Consider the following 13,781-nt stretch of genomic DNA (forward strand, 5'->3'; position numbering starts at 1 on the left):
TGCATGACATACTACCTAAGTAGAATAACCCACACTCAAGTAATTTGTCCAGTAATTCGCAACTAACATGCATTCAACGTTCTTAATTACAAATATGATATAGGGCCAACAATATTATCTAAAGAATTAGGATCCAAAATTTCATCTTAAAGGGTGGTAGTCGTCGCGCCGCGCCAGCGCGCGATATGGGCCTCATCAACAAAGATGGCGATTTTGACTGTTGCACACACCAACCAGTACAAACATGGAGGTTACCAAGCATGAATTAAAATCGTCTTAGTGTTTGGAAGGTATCGATGGAGTTGCCGGCAGTAATTAGTACAAGTGACGCATAAGGCAAAACTCATACTCGTGATTTCATTAGAAAGGCGCATTGGATTATGGGAAAATCAATGTTTATCAACACTAATGTCGCACATGCGCGGCGCGACGACTACCGCCCTTTAATGGGACATAAGTTAATTGTGATTGTCAAAAATTGATGCACTCACGAAGAACTCGACAGTTTTTAGCAGCAGACCAGAGATGTTGTATGGTGAAAACATCATATTTTCACATTCGCAGCAGACGACATGAATCATTAGCACGCGTGTTGCAAATATTCGATCCTAGCACTACTTGCAAACTGAACGCGGTAATTTATGACAATGCAAGCAAATCCGTGTAACGTTTATCAAAGTATGTTCCATATTTAACAAGGGCTTAGGTATTATTTATGCATCGTCTCGCATCTGAACATGATGTTTATCATTTTATTCTATAGTGCACACGTGTACTTAAGATAGGGTAGCTAAGGCCACGCAAGTTCAAATAGTGACATACAACAGTTTGTGTTGCGAGTAAAATGTATTAGTAATATTAAATAATAAAAAATATTAAATTGTGTCATTTGATGAAATTACAGCACAATACATTATCACGCCAATTATGAAACACTGGAAGTTGCAGTTCGAATCTATTTTCAGTCGAATGTATACTGGGAACAGAACGTATGAAACAATTACTGCCCAAGATTGTTATCGTCTGACGGGTTTGCCGTTAAATACACCTCGGTCAAATTCAATCAGTTAGAACTGACGGTTTTCAATTTATATAAATGAGACATGATGGGAATGGGAAAATGTCCTTAGTGTACAACGTCTACACATGGCTTTGCTGGTTATAGAGTCATCTGCATTGACAATTCGGTGACGGGAACTGATATTTAAACTCATCAACGCACTTCGATACTTTGCTCTACTGTGTTAGTTGACATTACGTCACTTCATATTCAAAATAACGCGAACGATTTACACGTTATGTACTATAATAAACTTAGGATCGTACTGCTGTGTTAGTATTACAACGAACACTTTGGCGGACCGGTATTTTTACAAATGTTACATGTCAGTTTCATATTGGCCGTTCAAAAGACCAGATTGTGTTTCCGATGTATATGACACAATAGGGTCACAATGTAACATATCTCAGACAACTAATAATATTAGTTGTCTGAGGACAGATGCAGTACTCGTGTAGGGGTAGGTCATAACGTCAGTCGGAGTGAGAAAATAGAAAACAATCAGTATGACCGCAGAAACATATATTCGCAAAAATTACGAAAATAAAAATATGAGAAACAAATTAAACATTATTGTGTCGAACCATTACAACTAAGCCGCGTAAGTGCAATAAATTACCAACCCCCAGAAAAACTGTTTTTGAATCCGCCTAGAAGCAAGAAAAGCAACCAAACCATATAACGTGTTATTTTCCCCGTACTCACGATTGCCTGTCAACACCTACTGTGGCAGACGATACAAGAGATGCCGTTTTCATGTTTTCACTTGTCGTCTGCAGACCATTGCAGACCTTTAAGGTCGGATGTTCTGCTTTGCAGAATAATGTCTAGCATGATGTAATTTGAGCCGTTCAATTTACACCCTCGAGGCAGCTCAATAGTTGTAGGAAGAAAAAGTACACTGTGGGTCAAGGTTGTGTAACTATTTTATTTGCATACAACAAAGTACTCCATTTGCCTTGTTGAAGGAGTTTAGCAATGTAGCGTGGTTATTTCATTAATATGGGTTTATAGAGTTAATTCTCTTGAAGATTATGAAGTGCTCTGATATCATTTATCTTCCTTATGACTGAATTCCGGACATGGGTGGTCGCCCTTGTTTTGAGTTCTTAGTGCCGCTTTCCAGTTGAAATAATTTGTCAGTTGATATACTAGGAAGGCTAATAGATGAACTGGGGCGTTATCTACTTATTTTGAATATCTGTACAGCAAATATCAAATATTATAAAAGGCTTGATTGTGAAATATATTAGTTGCAGCCTTTGACGAAGGTAATAATTTCTATGATCCATGCTTTGCATTTATTGAGAAATCATTACAGATTTAGATGACACTGAAACTCTGCGTCATTTTAGGGGAGTTTCTCCAAAACATTATCTTGATCACTGGAAACAAGTTCTTAATAAACCAGGGGAAAATAAATTTGATACTTATAGTATTAAAGAGTTATTTGACCCAAATTAAAAACCAAAAACATAGAGTAGCACTGATCAAATGTACATTAAATTTACAAAATACATTAATTAACAAAATGTGATCATCACACTATCATAGCTTTAATTTTTTATGTGCCAGAGATTGACAAACTTTACGAACTTACAGAATTTTGTGCTTTCTAGTAAATATATTTCCTGCATATTTGTTTCTTGTCTTAAAATTATTTTAGCTGTGTAATTTTGTTATTTCTCTCATTGGATTTTGCAGAAGCTTTAAAGTTGTTTCACTAATAATAACAACAGCAATAAACAATACCTTACAGTCAGACTACTGAATCAGAGAGAAATATTTGCAGACTACTTTGTAATGTAATGATTCCGATGCTTTAATATTTTTCTCTGTCAGTCGATTTAGAGAGTGAGAAAAATAACAAATCTTGATTTCGGTAATATAAAGTGGGCGAGCTGACGTCATAGTAAGTTGTTAATTTAATTCACGTGGTGCAGCTGACGTCATAGTAAGTTGTTAATTTAATTCACGTGGTGCAGCTGAATAAAACAGGATTATTGTACGTTATTTTTAGAGTGTTTTTTTATTTAATGATGGCGATTAGGAATAAATCATGTTATCACTGACAGCGTAATTTTGCTCATAAATGTTTCCCGCAAAATATATATGTCAGTGTGTTCCGGCATGCGTGTACTCATTTTTATTATTGTGGAAGGCGAATTTTACGAGCTTAAAATTCTAGCTTATTGCGCAAAATTTGTCATAACTTTGATAATTTTGATTGAAAAGACCTAAATATGATGGTAACCTGTTGAATCGATCTAGAATAGAATAGAATAGAATAGAATAGAATAGAATAGAATAGAATAGAATAGAATAGAATAGAATAGAATAGAATAGAATAGAATTCGAGTGATTATATCGATAACTGGAGTCAAGTAGACTTCTCGGGTGCCATTGATTTCGCGGATTGGTAATTGTCATACAAACATACATTTTCTTTCTGAGCATAAAAACAAGGTCATACCCTATTTTATTAATTGCAAAAAAAGTTGTGTCAACCATTACAAAGCTGCTTGCACATCATTGTGATTGCAGATGAATCTACAATTTAGTTACAGTGGTTCCAAACATTCGATAGAATGGACAATGTTAATGATGTATACAACGATGTAGCCGACATTCAACCCACATTTCAGCTAATAATTATATTATTTCGGCAAAACGTAAATTGTATAACAGCACGCAAAGACATAAGTGCATCATATTTCCTGATAGTATTGACGACTCATCGATGACGGTGATTGGGCATGCGTACAATGTACAGGGACAGAACAATATCATGTACATTCTCGCACTGAGAATCTACAAAACTGTTTTATAATTTATTGCATGCATGGTTGCATTAAATCACTTGATATATGTTTCCATATTTGGAACTATTCAACGCTTATTAATTAGTTCAATAAATGACATTCAAAGTAATTAAGTAAATCATATATGCAACACAATAATTCCAAAAGCTAAGTTGAAACTAAGGCACATTCGTAAAAATGCAAGACGTGAATGAGTTGAAATGTGGGGACTTAATCATTCAACACAGTTGTGGGTGTTTATCAAAAACAAAATAAAATAAAATATCGATTTCATGATATCCTCATATCAGTCACATTTCTATGATTATACCCTACATAGATAACGTGTGTATTGTTTGGTGGGATTCTTGCTTTTCCCGTTTGCGATTATAAGTGTTATTATATGTTGGAAGGACAACATCGCTGCGACCCAGTGTCGGCGGCAGAGGGGGCGGTCGCCCTTCGAAAAAATTTTAGGGAGCTTCGCCGCCCCCATTCAAATCAAGCTGAATCTCTTCGTGTCAGCAAAATTTGCCCTCACAATGCAGGAAATAGCGTTTCAGAGGTTCTAGATTTTAAATCTGTTAAGGAGGAGCATGCCCCGGAGCCCGCAATAAGGTCGCGAGGGGTGGTGACCAGATCAAGCCCCCTCATGCAAAAGTTCATGCCTCCCCCTCTGCGACCTTTACCACTAAGAAAATTAACACGTATTTTTCCAAGGGGCAATGTGTTTACGATATTATGTCCATATGTATATATATATATATATATATATATGACCTGTCATGTTTTTCTGAAAAACATGACAGGTCAAGTACTGTCTGTTGAATCACAAAACATATCATATATTGATTTAAACGATTTCAGATAACCCCTATTGCCATTATAATTACAAAAACCCTCTGAAGGTTTTTTAGTAGTGTAATAAAGTTATTATTAGTATTATTATATATATCATTGTTTTGTTCATATTAACCTCATATATCAAGTATTAAATACACATCCGTAGACGATAATGTAACATCTTGAAAGCTGTGTCTGACTTAAACATATGACGGATAATTAGAAAGGAGATCATCCATGCTAATAAAATATCTTGGCTAATAACCCAATTTCACTATTCGCTATGAATGGATTAATTCTTTACCAAAAACTAAGAATTATCATTAAACAAACCAGACAAGGGTACTGAATCGTAGTAATACACATTTTAATTGTAGCGTGACATTTTAAATATTCATGAATATTTTCGACGGGCAATTCATAACTAAGCAAATAAAAAGGAATGGTAATTATAGCAAGGTACTGTCAACAATACGATGGGCCAGCAAATCAGAAACAATATGAATTTATCGTACGTATAATTTTCTTTACCGGACTCGTTTATAAACTAAAATTGATAAATTCATTAAATAGTACGTATTACAAATGAAATGTCGTTTGTCGCCAGCATCACAATTGAAAAGTGTCTTCAGTCATTTTGCATTATGAGAAAAATATCAAAACTAGTTCAATTCAAATAATCAATATGTGTCCTTCCTTACGCAATAAGATTAGCAACAGCTGAAACAAAACTCGTTGGGAGTAAATGCAGCTGCACGCTATCATTCAGTAGTTCTAATGTAATGTCGGATCTTTGATAATAAAATAGTCTCTCAATTATTTACAACACCGTCATCTCTTATAAAGTATGTTTCTAACGTGTTAGGCCTCTGCAGGTAATATATTCTATTCAACAAGAACACGAAAGTTACTGGAGCAAGTCGAGAAATTGAACTAGTGATGTTTTTTTTTAGATTGGAGTACGTTATAACATATCCATCCAATTGCGAAACCGTTATTATGGTCGTGAAAGTTAATCTCCTTGAAAACACTTCATATAATTGAATTTCTGAAGATTTATCTGACGACTGTTGTCATTTGTGTTACTCAACTGAGTGGGCAAATTTCAGATGTACACTTTTTAATACAATCATCTGTTCTAGTTGTTTTTCGTGTTAACGTGTTTTTCACCTTCTCCGGGGAGCAGAAATGTTTTCAGATAAAATAATATAATAAAATATAAACAAGACTAATAATCAGGAGCTGAATATCTGGTGATATATGTTATTATTCTGTGAGTCACATCATTAATCATTATGTACAATGCATCAACTTAATAGGTAATTTGCATATTTGTTAGCTACTTATATGGTATACATCGCTGCATAAAAGGAGGGGAAGTATATCAACGTTATCATGGAGTGATTATTTCGAACATTATTCATACTACAATGTGGAATCCCCACAAGGCACTCAGTCACATCCATCACCATGCTTCAAGTGCTTTGATGGCATTTCCTTTGTGGGTGAATGTACAGGACACATTGGCTGTGGAATGAACTAATTATTTACCGTTTTCCAAACTAATGACTTTATAACAGGACTGTGTTTGTGAATTAACAGCATGTTTGCACACAATGTAAGTAAAAATACAACCAGGGAACAATAGTGTAGCAGAATACTACACACATGCGCAGTTTTGTCCTTTCTAAGTTATTTAAAGCGCGGTGGTCGTCGCGCAGCGCGCGCGTGTTCGATTTTCATGTAAATAAACAATGTATTTTACACGCGTTGTATACGTCGATATGAGTCCCATATCGAACAGGACGCGACACGACGACTGCCGCCCTTTAATGGGGCTATATCTGATCAGAAATATTAGGTAAAATCGGTGGCATGATTTTTACCAATAATTGACTAAAATAATTTACAAATAATATAATAATTATTATACGCGATACTTGGGATTATGAATGTGAAAATGTATGCCAAAATTATTTTAACGCACCCCTCACGAAAAACACAGATGGAATCATCGAAGCAATAACGGAATTTGAAAGTAGTGTTTGAAATCCGTAATTTTCTTAGTATGATATATGTATATATAACTTTCACATTATGATGTATTGGTTATTTAAAAACAACATTCACGTTCCACCAAGTAAAAAATAAATAAATGCATACTTTACAGTCTAGTTAATGATTCCCAATTGCCCGTTTTACCTACGGCTTTAATATATGCCAGGACGTGACTAAAGCTGAAATCGCTGTAGATATTTAAACAGCTATTATAACTGTTTTCGCACAAATGACTGGAAGCTTTGTTGGTATTAATAGCCTCTGCTGAGTGCACACGGGACTTGCATACCGACAGGGGCTTCCACCGGGAAGCAATTTACTGAATTCACCATATAATGCACACACATATATACTTTATGAATGAAACTGCACTATTCGCTTTGCGGTCGCGTCTATTTGACGGGGTGACATTTTTGACATTTCAATGTGTTGATGTTATCATTTCTGATTAGCTTCTCGGCGGGTGATTCATTGACGCAACAACTGTCCAAGTATTATACAAATGTAAACATTAATGAGGGTAACATATTTTATATTGTTTCATAGCAACGCCTAGCTTTGCATTCTTTTCTCGCTCTGGTCGTTTTTTTATCTTTCCTTTTTGATTTCAAAACAAGGATGTCATAGGAGATGGTTAATGACACGGATAATTATCGCCGAATTCTTTCATTTGTAGATATGGCCGGTAAATTGGAACTTTAGAGTTTGGTATAATGCTACAATTGCTAAGGGGAATGCAGACGTCGAATAGACTCGACGCAATACTAAAAATAGCACGCATTCAAACACATACAAGTAAATAAATAGTGGTCCAAATTTGACTTACTGTTACGTTCATGAGGGACGGGTTTCCTAAGTTCCTTTGTACAGTTTCGGCAAATAGGCGTGGCGGGGAATTCCTTGCAAATATCGCAGCTGATGCAGTGACGTACAAAATTGTCGTACACTTCGCCTTTGCCACACTCGTGTTGCACAGACTCGGGCTGTATTGCGAGTACGTTGACGGTAATGGCGGCTAGAACGCTCCATGATAGAACAATTATGCTCGCGAAAGCTACGTACTTCATCATTAGGCTTGGTGGGGCAAGATGATTTATCAATGCAACAGGATTAAGATGTGTAATAGACGTCGACAACCGTAGTCCTGGGCGCCTTCATTCACGTCAAATGTAGTAGTGATGAGAGCAGAGAAAGAATGAGTAATGAAAGACTGGTTAACTTGTCATCGTTCGTTGAAACATAACAACTTCAATTTATTGTTTGTGGGTTCGGTCGATTTCACGCGAGTTGTGAAAAAAAAGCTTGGAGCTATTGGCTTGATAATATTAAAGTCCATACATTGTAGCTTTCATCGCGAGTGTGCTATTTGTTTCCAATGGAGAATAAAACGCCTCTTAGTTCTGAAAATTAATACATTGTTACTCAATGTTCACAAACGCGTTTAACCTCTTCCGGTGTCCGTCAGCATGTATGCGCGTCGAGTTCAGGTTTTCAGTCTCACTTTAATAACACTGCGACAAAGACGATCCTACACAGTCGTTATCAGCATCGGCGTTTTACACTAGCACGTATACTTTGCTTTGAATTCCCTCCCAGTCTATCTTCTTACTCGTAACGGAAGAACAGATAGCGACCACTATGAAGCAGCGGGACCTCTTAAAAAGTGGATTGTTTTTCCTCTGGAGAGCGTTGAAATGCTAGCTCATTAAGTCAGCTCACATGCGGAGAATGCAAATCTAATTACCCAGGGTCGGGTGATTACCGAGTATTTTGTTACGTACAAAAGTAAATACAAAGCTTTTTTTCATGGAGACAAACTTACAGACGGCATTTATACCAAAACCTATGAATTGTATTCTATTTGATTCTAGGTGCAATTACGGATGTCGTCGGAAGATAGATGCTGGCGTGTTTCGTTGTAATACACACGTAACTGTAGAAATTAGACGTTCGAAGCTATATGTATAGTCCATACTCCCTCCCCAAATAACTGTTTTATTTACTACTTCTGTCGCATCAATAAAGTAGCTGAGCGATTACCGCGCCACTGATGCACAAATGGTGGCGTCCTTTCAATGTTAGAAAGCTCAAGGCAGCCAATGAGTACGGGTGATAACTCTGCTAGCGTATATACAGTACATTTGCCTTCTCAGTGTCCATGTGTTAAATAATTGCCAGTATTGGACTCAGCGGAGTAATTAAGGGTTCGTGAGCTAAAATGTGAAGAATAAACGATGCCCCGTCGTGTGCATGTGTTGACGGCTTGCCAAGCGATTCCTCAAATGAATACAGAGCCACGTTTATAGCCGCCGTGAATAAGCAAACACAACTGCAGTGTAGTTGGTACATTCAAATGAACCGAAATATTGTGATAACGTACGCTGATGTAGTAAAAACCTCCAGTTTACTAGTCATATGGGTGGCCTACGTTCTGTCGAATAGATAAACCATGAATTTCTTTGATTATTGACTTACATATATACATCGTTAAAATCGGCATTGTTGGCGTTAGTTTGTTTTGGTATTTTAATGTAGTAAATCATCCACACACGCGCCCACCATGTTAGTACACAGTAAATCAAAGTTGAAACAATTATATAAAGGCATGTACACCCGGTATAGTCGGCACAATTCTTTTGTGTTTGTTTTCGTTTTTTTCCAATCACTGATATACGTCAAAGACCTATAGATATTGACATTGATCAGGAAATACTAATCATAGGTGAGTTAACCCTTGCCCTGGCGATAATTGGAGAAACGTGCCCCCAACGCGGAAATATTAATATTATTATTGTTTATTCCATACAATACAAATATTCTGTATAACGCCGATACGTTTTGTCCATGACGTAATGAGGTTATATGATACGTACATGGGCGACTAAAAAATGTATTACTTCGACCAAGAACAATTTATAGAATAGGGTTTGCACTACGCGCTCTTGTTATACTGCTTAGTGGTATACTAAGTAATGATATTATTGGTGTTGCAGAAAGGGAGTTGAATATTGTTTATTAGTACATTTTCCAGTATAGATGAGAAATTATAGTATGAAACAAATGTATACCCCATTCTCAGCAATGAAATAAAGCATATTATATGTATATATATCCGGTTTGATTTAAACTTTCACAGCTGTAATAGCTGCGCCCAGCGACAATTAATAGATATATTTAATTCTTATCATGAACAGAATTCTTGGCCACATTCCAAATAAATCAGTTAAATAGCATTATTGCATGATTATTTGCATACAACGTAAAGTTACTGCAAAGAATTTTTAAAAATGAAATCTGCTCCCAACCAAATGAGAAATGCAAAGAGGGGAAAATGTGTATAAGGTAATATATAAGTAGCTATGCGGGTAATGAATGTTATTATTCTGCCAGCAATCTGTGAAGATAAACACTGGCAGTAAAAACATATGAAAAAAATAATAATATTCAAATGAATGGTATGGAGACTACACATGAAATTAGTTGTGGAGAAGATTGAGTATGTTAATTAGTGTGTTCCAGACTCTTTACAATTAAATTCTGCGAGGTCCAGTGAATCCAGCGAATTATCTGGAGCTGAATTTGGAGAAGTATATCATAGTTGAATTGACACGGTGACAGGCAGCTGAGTATTAAGAACTATCAGATTTGTTTGAATCGTCTGATTGGTTTAGATCATAATGATTTCCCTTATCAAATTGTGGTTGTTTTTGTTTGATTGAGGAAAATATTTGTTTTGTGCTGTTGAATCATATAAATGACCGAACGAGTTAATGTAAACAAATCAACAAATTCACGCGATTATTTTGGGGCGGGATACTGTGAAAAATTCCCGACGTACATGACTTAAAATAATAACTTGTCACCTTTCTGTAATGTATTCAGTGTCCGACATATGGTGTATATAAGGTGCTAAAGCCTCAAATGGTGTTAAAATGGACATTTTGCACTCTGGCGAACATGGTGAGATTAAAAAATAGGATAATTTTAGGTGGGATACCTGGAGATATTTCCACAGTACATCTGGTGTTCAAGCCTCAAAAAGGAAAAAAACAGACATTTCTCCGTCTGGTGAACATGGTGAACAAACATTTCGGCCACTGCTCACCACCTGGTTTGCATGAATTATTCCAGAAACGTTCGAAAATACAAAAGATAACAACTTATCTGAAATTACAAAACAAACTTGACACTGCTCTTAAGATTGATTGGATACGGTTTACTTGGAAAAAAGACAGTATCTCAATATAGAGTAATGTGGCGTGTATCCAGTTGATATTAGTATCAATCGAATGCAACAAAAGATTACAGAAATTTGCGTTTTATCACTGGCTTAACAATGAGGAATGTGCATTTTCGTCTACCAATCAATGATAGCAATTTCAACAGTCGACAAAGGACAAACACCTAGTTACGCTAACTACAAGTTTGCCATGAACGGTCGTTAAAAGAAACTTGAAGGACTCCCAATTTATGACACGTGACTTAAAAACACAATGAAATTCACGTGAATATCATGAAAAACATTTCATAACATAGTTATCTGAATTACCATGGCGATAGCTAGGGACATTGCAACCAAATAGACTACAGAGACGGCAGTTACGACCCCCAAAATGTCGTGTATAACTTTCCGAGCAAAAAAAGGCCTAGACCAAAAAAAAATAATGAAATTTGTCAAAATAGTTTACCAAACAGTACAGGTAACTTTAAAAATTTGCCTGCCATGCTAAACATTTACCAGCCTTGCTTATGTTTTCAATATTTTATCAGTGTCACTGCAGTGACTTTCATTCAAGCAAGAAAAATCTGATTCATAATCCAGCTCTGAAAAAAGATTGCTGTGTGATAATAAAATGTATTCATGCGCGTACATAAAATGGTTTTGTAAAACGTTATCTGATTTGATAATATCTTGTTCAAGTACGAAAGTATGGAAAATTTGGAGTCATTTTTTTGGCGAAAAACGAAAACTGGATCTAAAATAGATCGACGTTGGGGGCGCTAATCAGTCAAACATTTGTTGTTAACTGGCTGATGGATTCACACCAAAATATTTCTCCCGGAGATCGGCTGAGAAGCACAGACTGTTCAATGGCACGGTGTATAACAGCTGAGTCAGAACTACAAAGTGGGCAGGTACCACTTATTGTTCCTTTGTTTAAACCATTATGCCTTCTTCCTTCCGTAACAGTTTTCCGGTACGCGATTGTTTCTGTAAAGTAAACCGGTTATTTTTAAATACTAACACAAAGAACTTAGATGCTTTGTCACTGATTTCTCCCTCACTGATCGTATTTCTTGTTGAGTGGATTCACCTTCAATAAAATTATTTGATTTCATGACCTTTTCGAACTTCAATTATAAAAATAATGAACAACAATTACTAGTGCACATATACCCACTTCTTTATTCGTTACGTTTAGATTGACGTTAACATAAAAGTAATAGATTTGGTGAATTTTCCAATGATGTTTTTGATTAGATTATTGAATGTTCGTGTCTACTGGTCCAATTGCCACAAATAGCACAGCCGTGCACGGGACATTCGTTGCGAACCATTGACGAAAATCCAGTGTCAGTTCGAGATTAAGGGAAAATTATCACTCGTTTATTTACTATGTTCTATATTTATGGTTACATTGTCATGGCAACCAGGCACAACAAACCATTTTTGCATTCATAACCAGACCTTAGACAAGATACTTTTCTTCTTGATGCTAGTATAACACTTTTGACCAATGAGCAATTAGCGTTGGTTATTTTGTCAAGTTCACGTAAATCCTAACAAGGCTATATAAGGTCAAGGTCGTATTATGCAATTTGCTGCTTCATCGCCATTTCAGTGTGTATTTATCTATAGGCTGTGTGAAATCCAACACGCCAATACTATACTCAACCGAGCTTCGTTATTTGTTAAGTCTTACATGCACACTATGCCATCGTCCTAATATCCCGAGCCACTTACTCACTCTCTTCTCCTTTATTGAACGAATACAAGAACATAGATTTTGATTCATTCAAAATAATAATGAAATAAATTCGCCGACATTTAGAATCGAAGAACATAATTAAAATTATTAGAAGTTATCATGCGTATTGCATTGTGATATGTTGTGTAATTCTATATTAGAATTCTATATTAGAATGAAGGTCATCGCGTTTGTAAGCAACAAGGTATAGAGAGATATTTGGGATTGGAAACTGCATGAGTTTGTGTACTATGTTTTTAAATAGAACACCGCGTTAGGAGATTCACACGAAATACATGTAAAATGTTATGCAAAAATATTTTTCTAGAATCATATTTGTGTCCACAGTGTGCCCAAAAATACCATATTTCCTGTATATATTATGTATAACTCATTTTCGAGTAATTATTCTTCAACAATACATTGGATGTACAGGAACGAATTCAAAGCCAAACTATATGTGTTTGCTGTTGTTGTTGCTATTGTTGTTGTTATTGCCCTAGTGTAGTCCTAGATTCTAATTTGTCAGTGCCAACAGATGGTAAAAATGAGAGAATAATCTGTTGAATGGTGAAATTATGTTGACCTTGCCTAGTACTTAAATTATATTAACTAGCGAATATGTATATACACCACATCGGGAAGTTATTCAGGGCTGCGCCCTCGCAACAACCCTATGTTCCGACATTATGGTAATTCAATGCACTATCAAATCATCCACCGGCCGGGTTGTACACAAGCACCAATGTTGTAGTCATTAGAAAGTAAACCTCGGTAAGCGACTTCAGCTTCCCCCATTGAGTCCGTGGCACACTCACCCACGGTTTGGTGCGACTTCAGCTTCCCCCATTGAGTCCATGGCACACTCACCCACGGTTTGGTGCGACTTCAGCTTCCCCCATTGAGTCCGTGGCACACTCACCCACGGTTTGGTGCGACTTCAGCTTCCCCCATTGAGTCCGTGGCACACTCACCCACGGTTTGGTGCGACTTCAGCTTCCCCCATTGAGTCCGTGGCACACTCACCCACGGTTTGGTGCGACCCAGCTT

General features: G+C 36.4%; 1 protein-coding gene across 1 annotated transcript in view; it reads right to left on the reverse strand.

Annotated features, from left to right (window-relative positions):
* The window catches only part of LOC100367219 (neuronal acetylcholine receptor subunit alpha-10), an 80,708-nt gene extending 72,298 nt beyond the window's left edge, over positions 1 to 8,410 (reverse strand). The window contains exon 1 of the mRNA XM_085505520.1: positions 7,589 to 8,410. Within this exon, the coding sequence (XP_085361646.1) occupies positions 7,589 to 7,832 (244 nt within the window). The 5' untranslated portion in view covers positions 7,833 to 8,410. The remainder of the gene's footprint in view (positions 1 to 7,588) is intronic.
* Positions 8,411 to 13,781: the final 5,371 nt, after the last annotated feature.

Source organism: Saccoglossus kowalevskii, chromosome 11 (genome assembly GCF_978046115.1).
Source record: "Saccoglossus kowalevskii chromosome 11, keSacKowa6.1, whole genome shotgun sequence".
Lineage (NCBI taxonomy): Eukaryota > Metazoa > Hemichordata > Enteropneusta > Harrimaniidae > Saccoglossus > Saccoglossus kowalevskii.